This window comes from Bathycoccus prasinos (genome assembly GCF_002220235.1).
Source record: "Bathycoccus prasinos genomic : Chromosome_3".
NCBI lineage: Eukaryota > Viridiplantae > Chlorophyta > Mamiellophyceae > Mamiellales > Bathycoccaceae > Bathycoccus > Bathycoccus prasinos.
The window spans coordinates 377,316-397,554 of NC_024006.1; the positions used below are offsets into that span (position 1 = coordinate 377,316).

The following is a 20,239-nucleotide window of genomic DNA, read 5'->3' on the forward strand; positions in this document are numbered from 1 at the left end:
ATTTTAAATGCCGCCCCTTAATGAAGCTCCTCTCTAATAGGACTAATAGTACTACTCAAAGTATTCTTCTTCTTCCTCTTCCTGAGTTTCGCCGCGTGGTTACTCTTGTGTCGAACAGCCACGCCTTTACTCTCGAAATACTTCGCCAATTTCACCTTCGATATGCATTTCATCCGCAAACCGTTCTGGCAAAGGGTCTTGACCTCGTCCAAGTCGAGCGGCTCCATGCGCAAGATGGAAGCGTACACGTCGCGAGAGGATCTGAGAAAGGCGGTGAGTTTGGCGTCGAGCGCTCGCTCGTCCGTCTCATCTTCTTTTTCTTTTTCTTCTTCTTCTTCTTCGTCCGTTCTCGGTGTTCTTTCTCCTCCTCCTCTTAAAGTACTCGTCGTTGCGTTCTTCCGTTTCTTTGTCGCCATCCCGACGCCGACGGCGTTCGTTGCGTTGTTGTTGTTGCACGCGTTCTGATCCCGTTGACTTAAACTCAACAACTCCTCCTCCAACCGCTGCGAATACGCCGCCCCGTCGCCTCTCTCCACCATCTTCTCCGTCCAAATGTTCATCAAACAATCAATCATAGCCGTTCGTGAACCGAGTCGTTTCATACCAAACTTCGCCAACTCTTTCGCGAGCTCTTGGTCGGTTTTCGTGGAGTATTCCGGAGGCGACGAGAGAGGCGCTCCTAATCCTCCTCCTTTTCCTCCTCCTCGCCCTCTTTGCGCGTCGTCGTCGTCTTCCTCGTCGTCGAAATCGTTTCGCAGAAAAGAACTCTCCTCCAAAGGTGTTGGTTCCGCCTCCAAAGTCTGTTGGTCTTCTTCTTCTCTTTGTGATTGCTTTTCCTCGCACCTCTTCTCCGCCGCTCTTTTCAATAACCGCCACGCCAGCGGTTGCGGTTCTTCTTCTTCTTCTTCTTCTTCTTTCTCTTCCTCTTCTCGCGTCAAGTCGATCGGCGCCGAGGAAGAAGACAACAAACTCTTCTCCTCCACCTCTTCTTTGTCTTCTTCTTCTTCTTCTTCACCCGATGAAGACACTTCCCCGGGGAGCAGTAAAAAACCTCGCTCGTCCCTGCAAACAAACAAACGATTATAACGCGTCCTTAGTCTCGGTTTTCAGAGAGAGAGAGAGAGAGAGAGAGAGAGAGAGAGAGAATGCGCGAAGAAAGAGCACATCGCGTGCACACGAAGATGCGTAAAACCAAAAACGGGGAAGAAGACAAACAAATAAATCTCACACTCACGTTGGAAACCCGGCTCGATTTAAAATTTCTCTCTGACACTCTCTCAAAGAATCCGTGCCTAAATGAAGCATGACATCTTGCCAGCACGGTAAAAGGAGACGAGTAAGAGGAGGAGGATTTCCGGGCATCTCTCTCGTCTCTCTTCTCCTTTGCAACAACAAGCGCGCGCAGCAAATATAAAATGACGTTTTTTTTTCTCTGTGTGTGTTTCTTTTTTCTGTTCTGTGACGGGTTGCGGTGTTGTTTCGAAAGAGAAAAAAATAATAATGTGAGCACTTTCTGTGCTCGACAGCTCTTTCTTATGGGAGAGAAAATTCATATCGGATGCCTCTTTTCACACGTCATGTACGCTCGCGAAAACACACTCCTCACGTGACTGTTTCCGCATTTTTTATCGTATCATCTCTTCTCTCTCGTTTTTAACACACAGAAGAAGAAAACAGAACACATTTACACAGAAGAAGAAGAAGAAGAAGAAGAACATAAAGAGCAGCGCAAAGAATATGTCGACGAGTTGCTGTAACGTGTCGTCGTCTTCTTCGCGCGCGTCGTCGTGGAGAAAACTTTCCCCTCGTCGTCATCACCGCGAGACGAAGATGATGGATAATAAAAAAGCGACGAAAACGAGAGGAAAGAGCGTTCCTCGCGCAAAGCAGGAGGAGGAACAAGAACCCGCGGAAGAAGAAGAATCGAATCCAAAGAAAGGGAGAAACACGAAATGGTTGCGTCGGGCGTTTAAGACGTACCGGGATATCTCTCAAGACGGTTTCGTGCAACAAATCCCAACCGCGGAGGATTTGACCAGTGGCGTGGAGAAATCGCTGAATAAGAGAAATCTGTCGTTGCCGGATTTACCGGACGCGGAGGACGTGAAAGAGTTGATTTCGAGAGACCCGAAAGAGTTCATTCCGGAACTTCCAGAGTTTGAACTTCCACGGCTGGAGAATGTCGTCGAGGACGCGAAACCGTTCTTGGCGAGTTTAGCGGATGGGATTAAGAAGTCGTTCGCGAAGCGAAACATCGACGTTCCAAAAGTACCGACGAGCGTGGAAGAGGTGAGAGAGACGGTCGCGGAGAAGACGAAGTCGGTGAAAGTGCCGGAAGTGCCCGATGCGGGCAAATTGGCGAGAGGTGTGAAAAAGTCCATCGCAAAGAGGAAAGGCGGGGCGTACGAAAGCGCGGACGAAGGCGCGAAGGAGGCTGAAATTAAAGCCGCGCTGAAGAAAGCGGAAGATGTCAAGGCGAAGTTTAAGAAGATGGAAGAGGAGGTGGCGAAAGCGAAGCGAGAGAAGATTGAGGCGGAACAAAGAGCGGCGGCGGAAGCGATGGAGGCGGAAATTGCGAAGAAAAAAGCGGAGGCGGAAGCTGCCGAACAAGCTGAGAGAGATGCGGAGGAGGCGAGAATTCGAGCGGCTGAGGAAGAAGAAAAAGCGAGAATCGAAGCTGAAATGAAAGCGCAAGAAGAGGAGGAGGCGAGAATTCGAGCGGCGGAAGAGGAAGAACGAGCAAGAATCGAAGCTGAAATGAAAGCCAAGGAAGAGGAAGAGGCGAGAATAAAAGCGGCGGAGGAAGAAGAAAGAGCGAGAATCGAAGCTGAAATGAAAGCGCAAGAAGAGGAAGAGGCGAGAATAAAAGCGGCGGAAGAAGAAGAAAGAGCGAGAATCGAAGCTGAAATGAAAGCCAAGGAAGAGGAAGAGGCGAGAATAAAAGCGGCGGAGGAAGAAGAAAGAGCGAGAATCGAAGCTGAAATGAAAGCGCAAGAAGAGGAAGAGGCGAGAATAAAAGCGGCGGAAGAAGAAGAACGAGCAAGAATCGAAGCTGAAATGAAAGCCAAGGAAGAGGAAGAGGCGAGAATAAAAGCGGCGGAAGAAGAAAAAGCGAGAATTGAGGCCGAGCAGAAAGCTATTGCTGCGGCGGAAGCCAACCGTGCCGCTGAAGCGAAAGCAGCTGCCGAAGCGAAGGCGAAAGCAGAAGAAGAAGAAAGGAAGGCTGAAGAGGAAAAGAAGGCCGCAGAAATAGCTATGTTGCAAAAGAAAGCAGAAGAAGAGGCGGCGGCGGTAAAGATGGCGGAAGCGGCGCGCATCGCCGAGGAAGAGAAGAAGAAAGAAGCAGAGGAGCAAGAAGCTGTTAAGCAAGAAGAGATTGCAGAAATCGCGGCGGAAACGGTGAAACTTGAAAAAGCGCGGGCGGAGAAAGCTGCGGCAAAAATTGCCATGGCGGGTCACTTTGCGCGCATGAAAAAGAACGAAAACGAAAAAGCAGCTAAAGCTGGCGCCGTTGCCGAAATGCGGGTATACGATTACACGGAAGTCGCTGCGGAAGAAGCTCCAGAGATGAAGGAAGAAAGTTTTGAGAGCAGGCCCCCCACTCCACCACCGCAAACTCCACCCAGCGGAAACTCGAAGCAAGAAGCCCCTCCAAAAGCTCCTGAAGTAGAAACAAAAGTCTACGAAGAGACGTTGCCAAATTCAGATAACATCCAACTTTCTAAGTGCGTGACGACGCAAAGACTGAAGTTTGAAGTCGAATACGCTTTGAAGAGAGGCACGAGTGATAACGTGTACTCCATCGAAGGGACTGAGAAAACTGCTTTGATTGATGTTCCGGATAAAGCGTTCGCTGAGAACTTGTTCGGCGAGAACAAGCACTCCTCCTCAGATTTCTTGATTTTGCAGCACATTTCGCCGAAGCGTTTAGACTCGATTTCTGCGCTGTTAGAAAACCGGTCGGATGTCCTTCCGCCGATTGAGATTGTCGTCACGAACCCAGGCGCGAGAGTCATCTACGATGCGTTGAAACCGCCTGATGGGGTCACTCCGGGGAGTAACGAACGTTTAATCGCCGCGTGGAAACGACCGTCAGAGCTGAGCGGGAAACCAAAGTTGCGCGCGCGCTTGCGCATCATTCGTGGGAACGAAGAAAAGTTAGATTTGGGTGGAGGAAGAACGTTGACGTTCATGCCATGCTCTACGCCGAGATGGCCGGATGTGTTTTGCACGCGAGACTCGAAATCTGGGATTGTCTTTACCTCAAAATTTTACTCCGCGCACGTTGCCAACGAGCAAACTGACGAGAATAACAGCCACGTGGAGATGTACGACTCAGGAGGTTTAGATTCCTTCCAAGAAGACTGGCGATACTTTTACGATTGCATGCTGGCGCCGATGGCGACGCAAGTCAATAGCGCGCTCTTCAAGCTCAAGGCTTTGGCGTACAACTCGCCGTATAAACAACCGCGTTTGGCGCCGTGCCACGGTCCAGTACTTTTGAACTCGTCTCCAGAACTTATCCGTGAATACGACGAGTGGACGGATAAACAGTTGAAGCAAATAAACGACGTCTCCGTGGCGGTCATTTACGCGAGCGCGTACGGGAACACCTCCGCGATGGCGCAAGCCATCGCGAGAGGCATCACCAAAGCCGGCGTCGGGGTGGAAATGGTCAACTGTGAACTCACCAGTGCGGATGAAATTCAAGAGTTGGCTAAAACTGTGGGCGGTTTCTGTCTCGGTTCACCAACTTTAGGCGGTCACGTTCCAACTCCAGTCACGGACGCCATGGGTCAAATCGTCAAATCCTACGACACGGATAAACCAGCAGGAGTCTTTGGCTCCTTCGGTTGGTCCGGTGAAGCCGTCGATATCATGGAAACCCGCTTGAAAAACGCCGGATTTAACTTTGCGTTTGATGCCATTCGATGTAAGTTCAAACCGACGGAGGAAACCTTACAACTCTGCGAAGAATCCGGCACGGACTTGGCGCAACTCGTCTTGAAGAAATCCAAGCAAGCGAAGAAAGCGGAATCGAAAAGAGTTCAATCGGAAACCTTTTCCGGAGTGACGGAAACTGAAGCCGCAGTTGGTCGAATCGTCGGATCTTTATGCGCCGTCACCGCCAAAAGCGGCGACGCGCAGTCCGCCATGCTCGCTTCCTGGGTCTCCCAAGCTTCGTTCAACCCTCCCGCGCTCACCGTCGCCGTCGCCAAAGACCGCGCGGTGGAATCCTTCATGCTCCCAGGCGGCACCTTCAACCTGAACATCCTCAAACTCGGCAACGAAAAAGAAACCATGAAAGCTTTGTTAAAAGGTTTCGCCCCGGGAGAGGATCGTTTTGGCGACATGAAAGTTTCCTACAGCGAAAACAACGAGTGCGCCATCGTTACCGACGCTTTAGCCTATTGCGAGTGCTCCGTGAAGAGCCGCATGGAATGCGGCGACCACTGGGTGGTCTTAGCCGAAGTCACCGGCGGTAAGCTGTTGGACGAGGAAGGAAAATCCGCCATGCACCACAGAAAAACCGGGAAGAGTTACTAATACTAAAACTTTATTTAATCAAAGGATACGTTTACTAAGCGTAAGCGCAGATTTTCACCCCTTCCCGGACATCTCTTCTCTTTTCTTTGGTGTCTGTCTGTCTTCACAAAAATTCCCAAGAGGCGCACCCCATAAAATAAAAGAAAGCGCTCCTCCTTCGTCTTCGCTTTCGTTTTCGCTGCGATGGGTTTAGGTGCCCTTTGGGCGGACTTCAAGGATGACTTGTTCACGTACAGGACGGTGAAGGTACGTTTATATCGAGCGCGCGCGTTCTCGACGAAAAGACAGAGAGAACGAGTGATTCCGCGGTCTCTTTTTTCCCGAGACGGGGTGCATTTAGAATCACCGCGCGCCTTCCTCTCTTCCCTTTCTTTCTTTCTCGTCACTGGCGCGATCAATACCCGATATCGTCTTTGTTTTTTAATCTGTCGTCGTTCCCCGCGCGTATCTTTACCTAACGACGGTCTCGAGGAAAGTTGATTCGAGAAAAGTCGCTGACACATTCTCTCCTCTCTTCCTCTCTCAAAATTCACCAATTAAAAACGCTCTAATCAATAACGCAGTTGGTGAAAACGAAGAACCCACTTCTGGTGACGACGGATTTGACGTTCAAAATCCTCATCGCGTTATTCGCGCTCGTGTCCATGATTATCATGAAGAACTATAATAAATTCAGCACGCCGAACTTATACGCCAAGTCGCAGTTTGAAGTTCCGCACGCCATCGTGCCGAGGTACTCGATGGGCGAAGATGGGAGCAGATCGGTACAGACGAGCTTTCTCGGGGATTCGAAAGAGGTTATCGAAGAGCACGCGGAAAATGCGACGTATTGCGAAAACGCGACTTATATTAATTGGCGATCGCCGACGTACGGCGGAACGTATTCGACGGTGCATTATAGCACGGACGCGGCGGCGTGCGCGGCGTCGGCGGAGTGCACGACGCCAATTGGGTGCATTACCGGCGGGATGTCAGTGGGAGAGATGGTGAAATTAACCCCGAGCGGTTTGTGGGTGAAGACGTTTTTGCAGGAGTGGACGTTTAGTAGACAGTGCGACGGGTGCGGGGACGCGGACGGGTATTCTCCGCCACCCCCGGATTCTCCTTCTCCACCTCCTTCCCCAAGTCCTCCACCATCACCACCGCCAGAAGGTGCCCCGAGTCCTCCTCCATCACCACCGCCGGCGGAACCTAGTCCGCCACCGTTTCCGAGTCCGCCGCCTTCGACTATGTGTGCAAACCACTATGCTTTTCCACAGAGTTGCGCGTACGGGTTGATGGGCGTGAGAAGAGGCTTTACGATTGCGCCGGAGAACATCTTCTTACCGTTGGAAATATGGTACCAAGACAGTCTAGGAAACTTTAATCAACCTAAGAAAGTGTTTTTTAACGGCGTCGAGTACGATGGAACCGCTGGGGCGTTGCAAGGGATTACGTTGAAAGATTTATTAGAGTCTGCCGGCGTCGCGTTGGACGATTACAACGATTTTTTGTGCGTCGTTGGTAACGACGAAGCAGACGGCGGGTGCGCGCAAGGTTCGACGACTGGATTGACCTTTCGATTGACGGGCATTAAGTTATTAGTGACCGTGAAATGGGAATCGGTGCATTACTTAGAACCGCTGAATAACGACGTTTGGGCGACGTTGAGCGTCAGATTCATTCCATCCAAGCAAATGCACAGTATTGGAACTGACGCGCATTACATGGACACTGGAAATCCTTGGCATTCAAACGTTATGGAACGAACGTTCAATGGGGTGGAGATAATATACGAGTCTGGTGGAACGGTCGGTGTATTTGATATTTTCACCTTGATGTTAGCGGTGACGAACGCGTTTGTGTTGATTGGCATGGCGACGACGATCTGCGACGCACTCGGGACTGCCACTTCGGAACAGTTTATGGACGATAAATACGAAGACGACGGCGAACGCGCGGGTTTAGAGTATATGTTAGAAATGATTGACGATAAACAAATGCCTGGTTTGCCGTTTAAAGTGGAAGATTTGAAGTTACGAACCGACAACGACGAACCGACGGAGACGTACGAAAGAGCGATCCAAACGTTACAGATTCAAATAGCAAACGTAGAAAATAGACTATCGGTGTTACCCGAGGACGAGAGCGAATTGAGAGCTTTAAATACCGGGCACATGGATAAGATTGAATATAGAAAGATGAAACTGTCGTTGATGGAAGACCCGCAGGCCTTGGCGTTGAAGCAACAGCAACAAGCGCCTACTACGCCTCGCAGTGGTTCGGCGAGACGGCGACAGAGTTTAATCACAGAAATACCGTTGTACCCTGGCAATCAAACCATTGGTCGCGGTATGGCGGGTATAACTGGCAAAGCGATTTCTCGCTCGCAATTGACGTTAGCTGTTATTCGCGAAAAAGTTCGCGTGAAGAGTTTACGCGACGGGCCGGGCGTCTTTAGACTAGCCGTCGGTCGATGGGAATCCTTGCCATCCGAGAAAGCTGCGGTAATAGAACCTGGAGATAAGATCTGTTTGCGATTAAGGGAGGGTCGACCGGGTGGTCACGAAGGTATTTTTGAGTTGCAATACCAAGACGAGTTGAAAGATGTGGACGAGAACAAGTCGTGCACGATTTTTGGCTTCGAGGTATTCAAAGCGCCGAAAAAATAATTCTACTACTTGAAGTAACTGTGATGATGTGTATTTATTGTTGTAACAAAACGAATCCTATTTCTTACATAGACGTACGCAAAGTTTGGGTTTTTAAAAGTACACGTTATGATGTTATTGTTACAATTTTGATCTATTTCTACAATCATTGATGTGCAGAGAAAACTAATTATCCTTGTTTATATCTAAGCAGTGTCCGGCTCATTATGCGCGTTATTAACGACGCATGGACCAGTACGGACAGGGGACTCTAAATACAAGAAGAACAAAAAGCAAACAGACATCGTCTCATCGTAAAAACAGGAGTAACTCGTGTTTATCAGAAAGTAAGTAAAATGTCTCTTCTCTTCTTGTGCTCAAATGATGGGAGGCGAATTCGCATTCGTCGCTCATATATGTACACTACTAGAGAAAGAAGTCGACGGAACGGCGATGAAAAACTTCTTAGTTTTCCATCTCCGCTTCCAATCTCCTCTTTTCCTTCTTGGACAACTTCAAGTTGCCGCCGTTTCTTATAAACTCCTCCTGTTCGAGACGGGCTTGCTTCTTGGCTTCTCGCGCCAATCTGCGTTCCTCCTTCTTCGCTTGCTTCTCGCGTTCCATCTCCGCCATGATTTCAATCTGCGTCGGCGGTCTCTTTTCCGCTTTTTTCGTCTTCCCGGACTCAAAGTCCAAGCCGTGGCCGAAGTTTAACGTCCCGTTGTCCAGGTGCATTTTGGCCTCGTACGCGTTCAACGCTTGGCCTCGGTGTAAGAGCGCGTGGAATTCTGTTTTGTTTATTATCGGAAAAAAAATCAGAGTAAAAAATGTCAGCAAAACTCGGCACCCAAACCTCTCTCTCTTCTTTAGGTTAAACAACCAACCAAAATCGTATCTCTTCAACGAGAATCATCGATCCTCCGAAAAGAGAAGAAACCTGCGCGCGATGTGTGCTTCGAGGAAAGAAGAACTTTGCTCATCCGCGCGAGAAACGTAAAAAGCACACATTTTTGCGCGAGAAAAAACGTTTCTCGGTGAAAGAAAAGTGTCGCGCGACGAAGAAAGAGAAGGTAATTGTCGCGCTTCATCCGAGCGAGAGAATCATCGATTTCGATGATGATGATGACGAGGATTTCTTTTCTTCTTTTCCGCAAAATTTCATTCATCATCATAACAACGCGCTTTTAAAAAGAGAGAAAGAAAAAGAACAAATAAAACGCACTCAAGTACGTGTCCGCGTTGTCGCAGCCGTCCGCGAGCTCCTCGTTGTGCTCGTTCAAGTCGGCCGGTAAGTTTTCGGTGTGCGCAGAAGACATTTTTAATAAGAGAGTTAGTTATAAGTGTGTTGTGTGAATAGAATTCCGAAGAATATGACGACTCCTTCGCCCTTTCGTTCTTTTTTGTCAAGCAAACAAAAAATCAAACCCTAAATACTTTTTTTTTTCTCACCTTTTTTTTTTCTTCCTCACTCGCGTGCACGCTGAAGAAGAGGAACGTCGTCGTAAACATGATTGTAAAGTAACCGAGTTTTTAATCACTGCGGCGAAAATCGAAACCGCGAGAAGAAGAAGAAGAAGAAGAAGAAGAAGAAGAAGAAGAAGGAAAATGAGAAACGAAGAGGGAGATACAGACGCGCTCTCGAATTTGGTCCTCGGTCCGCTCTCTGTCGTCGCGAGAGACGAACGACACGTGCAACGAGACGTGTTGCGAGATGCCATCGTCGACGACGACGACCGAGGAGGAGGAGGAGGAGAAGAAGAAAAGACGAAAATGGAAACGATGGTGTTGCGCTCGGAACGCGCGGTAGAGAAACTCGAGCGCTCGCTGTTTGAAATCGACCGAGAGATTGAAGCCGTGGAAGCGGCGACGAAGGATTTAGGAGTCGAAGAAGCAAAGAAGAAGGAAGAAAAAACGCCTTTACGAGACGTGAAACTGAGGAAACAAGTCGCCGCGAAACGCGTCGCCGGGTTACGAGAGAAACGAAGCAAAGTGGAAAAAGAGTTGGACGCGGCATTGGAAGTTTCCGAGGTGGAACGACGCGCGTTTGAGAGAGAAAAGAAGAAAAAGAAAGACGCATCCGACGCGGACGCGAAGAAGACTGGTGGTGTTCCTCCGGAAGAACAACGACGACGACCGAAAGTGGTCGTCCAGGACGACTTTGATTTCGACGCCGAGTTAGACGCCGTTCAAAAGAAAACCACGACGAATAATTTGTTAGGTGGCGGTAGTAATGGAGAAACGGAAAGAGAACGATTGATTCGTATTGGAGCGATGACGCCGTTTGACCGCTTAGACGGGTTCGATAAAGCTCGGACGGATGAAGCCGGAAAGAAGTTGAAAGAAAAAGCGGCGCTGTTGCAAAGCGCGAAATCAAAGTTGAAAACGATTGATTTGAAAGATGCACCGAAACAAATGGAAAAAATGCATTCGAGAGCGATTGGAGAGGCGATTTCGAGACGCGTGAAACCGACAAAAAATGGAGACAGCGCGGCGAAGAAGAAGTTGGCGTTGAAAAGAAAACAGTGGAAAGAGCAAAGCGAACAACAACAGAACAAAAAGAAAAATGGTGCGTCGGCAAGGAAAAAACGACGGTCGTCGTTTCAAGCGTACAGCTCGGACGAAGAAGAATTAGATGGAGACGCCGATGAAGACGGTGACGATGTTATTGAAGCAGAAGAAGACGTTGAATTTGAAGGAGGATTATCCGTCGACGGCGACAGGTTCGCGAAACTTTTACCGCATCAGAAAACAGCCGTTAAATGGCTTTGGGAATTGCACTGTCAAAGAGCCGGTGGGATAATCGGCGATGAGATGGGTTTAGGGAAGACTGTACAAGTTGCCGCTTTCCTCGGCGCGTTATCGAAATCGAACTTGTACCAAGCATCCGTTGTCGTGTGTCCGGCGACGATGTTGCGCCAATGGCGTCGCGAATTGAAAATCTGGGCGCCCGAGCTGAAACCAGTCGTCTTGCACGACTCGGCTATCACGCAAGACGCTTTAAAAGTTGCCAACGGGAATAGAAAAAATGCGATGAAAAACGCCATACGGAACGCCACGAGAGACCCGAAAGGCTTGGTGATTACCACGTACGAGTGTTTGCGAGGCATGCGCGAAGATTTGTTGACCGTTCGATGGGGGTACGCGGTGTTGGACGAAGGGCATAAAATTCGAAACCCAGAAGCAGACATCACCGTCGTCTCGAAGCGATTACGCACGGTTCACAGAATTATCATGACTGGTGCGCCTGTACAAAACAGGTTATCCGAGCTTTGGTCGTTGATTGATTTTGTCTACCCCGGGAAATTGGGCACTTTGCCGGTGTTTCAGGCGCAGTTCGCGGTGCCTATACAAATCGGCGGGTACGTCAACGCGAGCGATCAAGCGGCGACTACGGCGTATAGGTGCGCGGTCGCGTTAAAGGATTTGATTTCACCGTATTTACTTCGACGATTAAAACAAGACTTGGATATAAACTTGCCGGATAAAACGGAACAGGTTTTGTTTTGCCCGATGACGGAAAACCAACGCGACGCGTATAAAGGTTTCCTCTCCTCGAGAGAAGTGGAAGATATCATCGACGGTCGACGCGAAGCGTTGGGCGGTATTGACGTTTTGCGTAAGATTGTTAATCACCCAGACTTGTTAGAGCGAAACTCGCGCGCTGGCGATGCAAATTACGGCGACCCGGTGCGTTCGGGCAAGTTACAAGTCGCGCTGAAAATCTTGAGCATGTGGAAAAGCCAAGGCCATCGATGTCTCGTTTTTTCGCAAACGCAACAGATGCTGGATATTTTAGAGCAAGCGGTTGCCAACGAAGGATACACGTATCGACGAATGGACGGCACCACACCTGTCGCGCACCGAATGGGCTTAGTCGATTCTTTCAACGACGCCGGTAACGTGGGCGAGGAAGGCGTCGCCGCGGAGGATATGCAAGAACCCGTGTTTGTTTTTTTGTTGACAACTAAGGTTGGTGGTTTGGGTATAAATTTAACCGGCGCGAATCGCGTTTTGTTGTTTGATCCGGATTGGAATCCGTCAACGGATGCGCAAGCACGTGAACGAGCCTGGCGCATTGGTCAAACGAAAGCGGTGACCATCTATCGGTTAATCACCACCGGGACGATCGAAGAGAAAGTGTATCATCGACAAATTTACAAAGAGTTTCTGACCGGTAAGGTATTAAAGGACCCAAAACAACGACGTTTTTTTAAAGCGAGAGATATGATGGATTTGTTCGCGTACGATGACCCGGAGGAGAAGCAAAGAGGAGGCGGTGTCGCGGGAAGCGCGGCGATGGGCGGCGGAGCCGCAAACGAAACCGCCGAGCTTTTCGCCGAAGTCGAAGGCGAGATCTTAGCGGCAGATTGCAAAGATGAAGACGAGGAGAGTCTAATCACAGTTGAAGGAGATGAATCGCTGGAAGAAGGCGAGACGACAACGGCGAATAATGGAACCATAGTCGAGGGCGTGCAAAGAGTCGAGACGAATCGATTGAACGTTAATAACAAAGACGACAACGGGAAAGGCGATGCGGCGATTTTGAAATCATTGTTCGACGGCGAAGGCGGATTACACAGTGCTATGTGTCACGATAAGATTTTGTCAGCTGCAGATAGCGACCGGCGCGCGAAAATTGCCTTTGCAGATAGAATCGCGAGACAAGCGGCGGAGGCGGTGAAACGCTCCGGACGAGGCGAAATGAATGGGCATTCCAACACTCGCGTTCAAGGTCAGCAGCAACAACAGCAACACATCAACGCAACGACCACATCAACTACGACTATACGAACTATTGCCACCAATAATATCAACACGGGCCGTTTCGGAAGCAATAACGCTGGAAGTCGTCGCTTATTCTCTCGCATCCAACAAAGACGCGAAGAAGACGCCGCCATCATCGCCACGAATCAAAACGCCAACGCCAACCAAGATGAAGAAGCCCGCTTCGCGCAAACCCTTCTCAAAGACATCATTCAATTTCTCAAGTCTAGGGGCGGTGAAGCTCCAACCGGACTCGTCGTCGACGCCTTCGCGGATAAAGTCACCGCCGAACGTCGCGTCATCTTTCGCAACTTATTAAAGCAGTGCGCTCGATTGGAACGGAATCCGACGACGAACGATGGAAACAAAGGATTCTCCGCCTGGGTTTTAAAATCAGAGTACGATACGTAACGTACAGTTCAAATTAGCAAGTAGCAGTATACTAGTAGTTTTTAGCATTTAATGTAAAATACGTCTAAGACGCGCGAAATATAGAAGTGACCCGCGAGAGGAGTTCGAGGAGACAGGAGAGAAGTTACAGTTGGCTTTTCAGCTCAAATCAACCTCACAACAAATTAAACATGAACGCGACTACCTCCGCACCTGCACCGCCACACTTCCTCGAAAGCTTTCTCGTCATCCTCGCTTTCTTCCATCTCTCCGAATTTCTCATCGCGTTCGCGTATAACCGTAATCTCCTCAATCGACACTCCTGGCTTTTCAGCGTCCCGTACTGTTCGGCGATGGCTTTGGGATTGTGCGAGTACTTTTTCGTGGATTACGGCGCGATGCTTGGCCAGGAAACGATTGCACGCGTGCATAAAATCGGTATCTTGACGTGCCTCGTTGGCGAAACTATTCGTAAATGGGCCGAAATACACGCCAAACATAACTTCACGCACGTCATTCAAACCGAGAAAAGAGCGACGCATTCGTTGGTCACGGAAGGTCCGTATAAAATTTTTCGACATCCAGGATATTTCGGATGGTTTTTATGGGCACCAGGCACGCAGTTAGTTTTAGGGAACGTGGTGAGTTTTATGGTGTTTGTGGGCGTCAGTTGGCGGTTTTTTTATAAACGGATACCGGTGGAGGAATATTTCTTAGAGCGGATGTTTGGCGAGGAAACGTACACGCGGTATCGCCAAAAGACAAAGACGTGGATTCCCGGAATTCCTTGATTAGTAGTAGTTTAATAGATGTGCGGGTAAAACCTTAGAATGATAAAGAGTAATAGCTAATGTCCTTTTCATCTTACCTATATGCTACGAGCGCGTGCTAAACTAAACTAATTCAATGCCGACACCGTTCCCGTCGTAGTTGTCGTTATCGCCTCCGACGTTTCCTTTTCGACACTTTGAGATTTTACACGCTTTCATCGTTCCTTGCACGTTTTCAAACGCGTCGACGCCAAAGCCGGTGCAATTGTCGATTTTGACATCTAAAGAGTCTATTTGTACACCACCTCGTAATAAGATTCCGTCGCCACCACAATTCGATATCGCGACATTTTTCAGGTGCACTTGACCGCTCTTCGGATCTTCCGACTGATTTCCAAACGCCGAAACGCCGTGGTTTTTGCATTTGTCAATCACCACGTTTTCTGCGTCAATCGAGCCGCCTTCGGTAGCTACACCGCTCCCAGTTTCCGATGTCACCGACACATTTTTTAACTTCAGACTCCCTTTTTCTTTAACAAACACCCCAAAGTTATTCGCCACGGATTTACTCGCGTGCGTAAACTTCACGTTCTCCACGCTCGCGTTTTCAGACGTAACCTCCAACACGCTTTCGTACGGCGTCGACGTTCTCCATTCCACGAAAACATCGTCGCTCAAACCAACCAATTTTACGTTATCCTTGTTCATTAGTATTCGTTCCTTATACGTGCCGCTTTTTATCTCAATCGTCGCCCCGCCTTCCTTCGCGCTCGCGTCGAGCGCTTTCGATATCGTCTCAAATTCGCCTGGATTTGGGCCCACGGTTAAGGATTTCACCCCACACGATGAATTATTTTTGTCGTCGCTCTTCTCATCACCGGGAAACCCGGGAACACCACCAACACCATCAGCAGCGGCGAAAGCAGAATTTTCGCTGTCGTTGCCGCTGCTCGAATACCACGCAATCATCGACAAAGACGACGATACAAAAAGCGATCTTCTTCTTCTTCTTCTGTCGATTGATTTCCCCCCAAAATCATCATCATCATCATCACCAAAGGTTTTGTCCTCCTCATCATTCGCCTCCTTTTCTTCGCGGAGAAGAGACACACTCGCTCGCCGAAAACGCCTTTTCCTCCCCCTCCTCCTTCGAAAAGAAGAAAAAGACAAAGAAGAACGTTCGTTATCTCGAGAGGGGGAGGTTCTCAAAGCAGCGACGACCGCGTTACTAAAGGCGCGCGATGATGACGATGATGACACCATTTCGAATGTCTCTCTTTTTCTGAGCACTTTTTGTGTTTGTTTTTGGTCTGTCTGTTTTTTTTTTTGGAGAAACAAATTTTGATGATTGCGAAATTTTTCTTTTCTTGCAAACGTTTGGTTTTTGCCCCGGAACGTTATGCACGCCGATGGCAAACGTCACCAAACACCCTTGCGCCCACCCGTGGACTCCTGAAAAACTCACCCCGACGCCCGACCCTTCCCCGAACGAGTGCGCGGTCATGATACCAACCACGAGTAACGTTTTCCGTGCATCCGCGCCGACTAAATTCGCAAACGACACGTCTTCGTGCGCGCGTAAAATTTTCTGCAAAAAAGCAATAAAAGTTGCCCGGCAGAACAATCCAAAAACCACCAGACCGGGACCGTGCGGTTGGCCTTCGTGAACCATATCGAATTTGACTATCGGATCCCGATTATAAAGCTGCTCCTTTACGAGCTCTTCCATCAAACTCAAATAGCGATTCATCGTATTGGCACTTCCGAAAGAGTCGTCAATTCCGTCGATTGCGCATTCAACATCTTCAAAACATTGACATTCAATCAAAATCTTCAAAAAGCATTTGGATTGCTCGGGCAAAAGAGGTGACATTCTCCCACGATCGCTTCCGTATGCCTTTACTTTCTCTAGGAACTCCTCCACGAATCCTGAAAGAGACAATTCAAATTCAAAGCTTTCCCTGTTCTCGCCGTAAAAAACGGTGACGGTGTGCGTTTGTTCGTGGTTGACGACGAGCTCTGCACTTTGGACTTTCATCCCCGAAAGAAGTTCCTCTACACATGACCTTTCTTCCTTTTTCCTCTCCTCCTCGTCCCACCTTGGAGGCGAATTTTCCAAGTTCACGCTCTTCATCACCATTGCAAATCGCCATCGATTCTTCTTTGCATATTCGAATAAATCCTTCATGCTTGGCGCGACGTTCTCCTTCGCACTTCCATCTCCTCCATCGTACTCATTCGCGTCTCGGTGTTCTTCTTCTTCTTCTCCTTTTTTTCTTCCTATCTCTTCTTTTTCCTTCTTTTCCGTGCCTGGTGTGACGTTGACCGTCCCTTCTCCTGAACTTGCCGCTTTCCTTCCACCGTCGCTCATGTTGAATTCGCAGCGACAACAAACTCTTTCCCGCGTGCGTTCGCGAGAGAACCTCTCGTCGTCGTTGTATATCCAGCGAGTGATGCGCGCGCGCGCTCTTCTTTTGTGTGTGGTTTTGTTTGTGTGTGTGTTTTTTAACGAGGGAGAGAGAAAGAGAGTTGACTTGTTTTCGAGGCAAAGAAGAAAAAAGGCGTTTCTTCTCCTCAAAAATAAATGGAACCCCCTCACCCCCCCCAAAAGGCTCTTTACGCACGGAACAGAAAAAAAACCAAAAAAAAAATGGTTTTGGAAAAACCTCAAAATTCATCAGTTTTTTGTACTCTGCGTACCAAGAGAGAGAGAGAGAGAGAGAGAGAGAGAGAGAGACGAGCATTTATATTTAAGGATCGCTTTTTTGTGAAAGAGATCTTCTCGTTGGCGCAAGGAGTCTGTCTGTTGTTCTTCCGATGACGACGTCGATGCATCGTTTAGCGGGGGTGTCTTTTTCCTCATCGACTCCTTCAAAGGGAAAAATCGAGAGTAAAATGCAGACGTCAAAGTCGATGATTGCGCGGCGACCGAAAACGATGATACCGTCGGTTTGGAGGAGGACGACGAGCAGCGAAAAGAAACAACGAGAAAGAAGAAGAGGACAGTTACAAATCGCGAACGTCGGCTCCACGTACGGGAGATTCTTCCGGGTGACGACGTTCGGGGAATCCCACGGCGGCGGCGTCGGGTGCGTCGTCGACGGGGTACCGCCAAAGCTGCAAATATCGAGGGAGGATTTACAGTTCGAGCTGGACCGACGTCGACCGGGGCAGTCGAGAATTACGACGCCGAGGAACGAGGAAGATTCGTGCGAGATTTTGAGTGGGGTTGGATTGGACGGCGTGACCCTTGGAACGCCGATTGCGGTGCTCGTGAGGAATAAAGACCACAAGTCGCAAGATTACGGCGAGATCGCGGTGGCGTATAGACCGAGTCACGCGGATGCGACGTACGATATGAAATACGGGGTGAGAGCGATTGCCGGGGGTGGAAGAAGTAGCGCGAGAGAAACTATCGGGAGAGTCGCGGCTGGCGCAATCGCGAAGAAGATTTTGAAGCAAATTGGAAATACGGAAATTTTGGCGTACGTGAGTCAAGTGAAGGACGTGAAAACGAGCGAAGGCGGAGTGGATCACGAAAAGTTTACCATGGAGGACGTGGAGAAGAACATCGTGAGGTGTCCGGACGATTCTGTTGCGGAGAAGATGATCGAGGCGATCGATGAGGTGAGAGTGAAAGGAGATTCGTGCGGCGGGGTGGTGACGTGCATCGTGAGAAATTGCCCGAGAGGTTTAGGCGCGCCGGTGTTTGATAAGTTGGAGGCGGATTTGGCGAAAGCGATGATGTCGTTGCCGGCGACGAAAGGTTTTGAAATCGGGAGTGGGTTTGGAGGCGTGTTAGAGAAGGGGAGCGAACACAACGACCCGTTTTACATGGACGCGGAAAGAGGTTTGCGAACGATGACGAACAAATCGGGCGGTATTCAAGGCGGCATTTCCAACGGCGAGATTATCGAGATGAAGATTGCGTTTAAACCGACATCGACGATTACTCGACCGCAAAACACGGTCAATCGCGACGGTGTGGAAACTGAGTTGAAAGCGAGAGGAAGACACGACCCGTGCGTCGTCCCGAGAGCGGTTCCTATGGTGGAATCCATGGTTGCGTTGGTGTTGATTGACCATTTGATGATGCAATACGCGCAGTGCGATTTGTTAGGGAGAGAGGATTATTCGTTCGTGAGAGACGGGAACATGGCGACTCTATACGACGCGCAGGCGAGAGAAGTTGCGGCGACGCAAGCGAGTAAAGCCGGAATGAGCGCGAAGAAGATGCAAGAAGAGTACGAGGAGAATTAAAATTGAATGAAAAGAAAAATGTAATAGAAAGAAAGATGAATATTAAACGAAAGTATTTTGATTTGTCGTATATATGCTCGTGCATACAACAATGTTATGGTCGTATGTTTCTATCGAGCCCCTTTTCGGTGGCTGTTGTCTCTTCGTATTAATATCGTCGTTTTGTTATCGAATATCTTTTCTAGAACAATGCGAGGACGACCGAAACTAAGATCGCGACAAAGGTTGTCGACTTCGCAAAAGCGCCGCCTGTGGGATCTTCGTCGTCCGAAGTCGTTGAAATGTCCGATTCCATCACGGTTGCGATAGAAAATGAGTCAACGCACGCCGTCGCGATCCCTTCGGTACCGCTGGTGTTTTCTACGACGCATTCGATCAATTCAAACGGCGAATTTTCATCCGCCGCTTTCATGCATGCGATCGTCGCGTTGTTCACATCCGTTAAATTTCTCACAAACGGGATGGCGACTTCAACGCACTCGTCAAAGACTGTCCCGTGTGGTGTTAAAGTCAAAATAGTGCCGATGAAAACCGATCGATTACCGACTTCACCTTCGGTTGCGTTCTTCCCTCTAAATCTTTCCGGTCTTTGCAACTCTTTTACTTCGTCTTCGTCGACCGAGTTGACGCCGACATTTACGTTCGTCTCGTTCGCTCTTAAACTGTTCGGTTTAAAAGTAACTTTAACTTTATTGTTGCCTCGGCTGGGTAACTTGTAATTGTCGTCGTCATCATCATCATCCTTATCCTCGAAAACGTGTTCTTGGCCTCTCACCACCTCTTCCGATCTCCCCTTGTTTCTTAAAAATTTCTTGCACACTTGGGAAGGATCCTCGTTCGCCGCCGTCTTCGTCGCTTCCTCCGCCACGCAGAAGGCCTTGACGACGTACATGCAACCAGGAGTTATCGCGCCAATCGATCTGATCGATTGCACAGATTTACTTGTTTCCGTGCAATTAATGTTGCCGCACGGACACGCGGAATTAATCGTATTCGACTCCCATCCCGCTTCGCAGTCGTACGGACATCCAGTTTCAAAGTCTTTCTTATCTTCCCACTCGTCGTCGTCAATTTCGCGATCAAAGTCGTCGTCTTTGTCGTCGTCGTCTTTCTCCGCACCGAGAGCGGCATCGTCGTCGTCCACGTCTCCGTCCCGATCCAAATCGCCGTCCGCGTACACCGTCGGATCGTGCGCTATTGAAATTTTCTGCCCGCTCGCGCAATGCTGGGAGCACACAAAGTACAGCGTCGCGTTTTCCGCCGGCGTCACCGAGACGTACGATAAAATACCACGGCGACCGAAATCCACTTGAACCTGTTTATAGTGTGTTTGATAACATCATAAGACGAGAAGACGAAGAATATAAAAAATGTCAGCGTTGCTTTTCATCTCAAAGGGCACCCTCTTTAGTAAGCAAACAAAGCATCAAAACTCCTCTCTACATTCTTACCTCGGGCATTGGCACCGCGCCATCCAAGCTGCAGCTCTTGAACGCGTCTACATCTCGAACTCGATACACGTCGTGCCCCTCGTCGCTTTTAAATTCAAACTTGATCGTTTTCGTGGCGTCGTACGCGCCGTAGATTGTCACGTTTTTCTCGGTGTCAATTTTCGCCCACGGAATCACCCCGGGTTTCCTTTTGTCGTCGTCGTCTTTCGCGGACGCGAAGAGCGAACAGAAGCAAAAGAGGAGGAGAAAGGAGACCAATGCGCTGCCGCTGCTGCTGCTGCTGCTGCTGCTGCGTCGTCTTCTCGAGAAGAAGAGCGTTGTCATCGTGATAAAACAAACGCGTGTTGGTAATGTTGCTTGGGTGCCAGATTTGTGAAGTTTTTGCGCTAAATTTGGATTTCTTTGAAAAGTCTGGCGAATAAAAAAA

General features: G+C 49.1%; 10 protein-coding genes across 10 annotated transcripts; 5 read left to right on the plus strand and 5 right to left on the minus strand.

Moving 5' to 3' along the window:
• Positions 1–17: 17 nt before the first annotated feature.
• Positions 18–1,362, minus strand: Bathy03g02070 (unknown protein; the record flags this gene model as incomplete). The annotated part of the gene is made up of 2 exons (XM_007514370.1): positions 18–1,062; positions 1,235–1,362. The coding sequence occupies 2 exons, from the start codon at positions 1,360–1,362 to the stop codon at positions 18–20; spliced, it is 1,173 nt and encodes a 390-aa protein (XP_007514432.1).
• Positions 1,363–1,833: 471 nt separating this feature from the next.
• Bathy03g02080 (flavoprotein) lies at positions 1,834–5,547 on the plus strand (the record flags this gene model as incomplete). Its single annotated transcript, XM_007514022.1, has 1 exon — positions 1,834–5,547. One exon carries the CDS (start codon positions 1,834–1,836, stop codon positions 5,545–5,547), a length of 3,714 nt encoding a protein of 1,237 aa, XP_007514084.1.
• Positions 5,548–5,730: 183 nt separating this feature from the next.
• Positions 5,731–8,198, plus strand: Bathy03g02090 (predicted protein; the record flags this gene model as incomplete). Its single annotated transcript, XM_007513884.1, has 2 exons — positions 5,731–5,793; positions 6,111–8,198. 2 exons carry the CDS (start codon positions 5,731–5,733, stop codon positions 8,196–8,198), a joined length of 2,151 nt encoding a protein of 716 aa, XP_007513946.1.
• A 444-nt stretch (positions 8,199–8,642) lies between these two features.
• On the minus strand, positions 8,643–8,912 carry Bathy03g02100 (unknown protein; the record flags this gene model as incomplete). The annotated part of the gene is made up of 1 exon (XM_007514030.1): positions 8,643–8,912. The coding sequence occupies one exon, from the start codon at positions 8,910–8,912 to the stop codon at positions 8,643–8,645; it is 270 nt and encodes an 89-aa protein (XP_007514092.1).
• An 870-nt stretch (positions 8,913–9,782) lies between these two features.
• Bathy03g02110 (DNA repair and recombination protein RAD26) lies at positions 9,783–13,352 on the plus strand (the record flags this gene model as incomplete). The annotated part of the gene is made up of 1 exon (XM_007514013.1): positions 9,783–13,352. The coding sequence occupies one exon, from the start codon at positions 9,783–9,785 to the stop codon at positions 13,350–13,352; it is 3,570 nt and encodes a 1,189-aa protein (XP_007514075.1).
• Positions 13,353–13,522: 170 nt separating this feature from the next.
• Positions 13,523–14,122, plus strand: Bathy03g02120 (prenyl cysteine carboxyl methyltransferase Ste14; the record flags this gene model as incomplete). Its single annotated transcript, XM_007514282.1, has 1 exon — positions 13,523–14,122. One exon carries the CDS (start codon positions 13,523–13,525, stop codon positions 14,120–14,122), a length of 600 nt encoding a protein of 199 aa, XP_007514344.1.
• Positions 14,123–14,224: 102 nt separating this feature from the next.
• On the minus strand, positions 14,225–15,070 carry Bathy03g02130 (predicted protein; the record flags this gene model as incomplete). The annotated part of the gene is made up of 1 exon (XM_007513859.1): positions 14,225–15,070. The coding sequence occupies one exon, from the start codon at positions 15,068–15,070 to the stop codon at positions 14,225–14,227; it is 846 nt and encodes a 281-aa protein (XP_007513921.1).
• Positions 15,071–15,329: 259 nt separating this feature from the next.
• On the minus strand, positions 15,330–16,472 carry Bathy03g02140 (metal transporter family protein; the record flags this gene model as incomplete). The annotated part of the gene is made up of 1 exon (XM_007513902.1): positions 15,330–16,472. The coding sequence occupies one exon, from the start codon at positions 16,470–16,472 to the stop codon at positions 15,330–15,332; it is 1,143 nt and encodes a 380-aa protein (XP_007513964.1).
• A 524-nt stretch (positions 16,473–16,996) lies between these two features.
• Positions 16,997–18,361, plus strand: Bathy03g02150 (chorismate synthase; the record flags this gene model as incomplete). Its single annotated transcript, XM_007514044.1, has 1 exon — positions 16,997–18,361. One exon carries the CDS (start codon positions 16,997–16,999, stop codon positions 18,359–18,361), a length of 1,365 nt encoding a protein of 454 aa, XP_007514106.1.
• A 181-nt stretch (positions 18,362–18,542) lies between these two features.
• Positions 18,543–20,136, minus strand: Bathy03g02160 (unknown protein; the record flags this gene model as incomplete). Its single annotated transcript, XM_007514249.1, has 2 exons — positions 18,543–19,676; positions 19,813–20,136. The coding sequence occupies 2 exons, from the start codon at positions 20,134–20,136 to the stop codon at positions 18,543–18,545; spliced, it is 1,458 nt and encodes a 485-aa protein (XP_007514311.1).
• Positions 20,137–20,239: the final 103 nt, after the last annotated feature.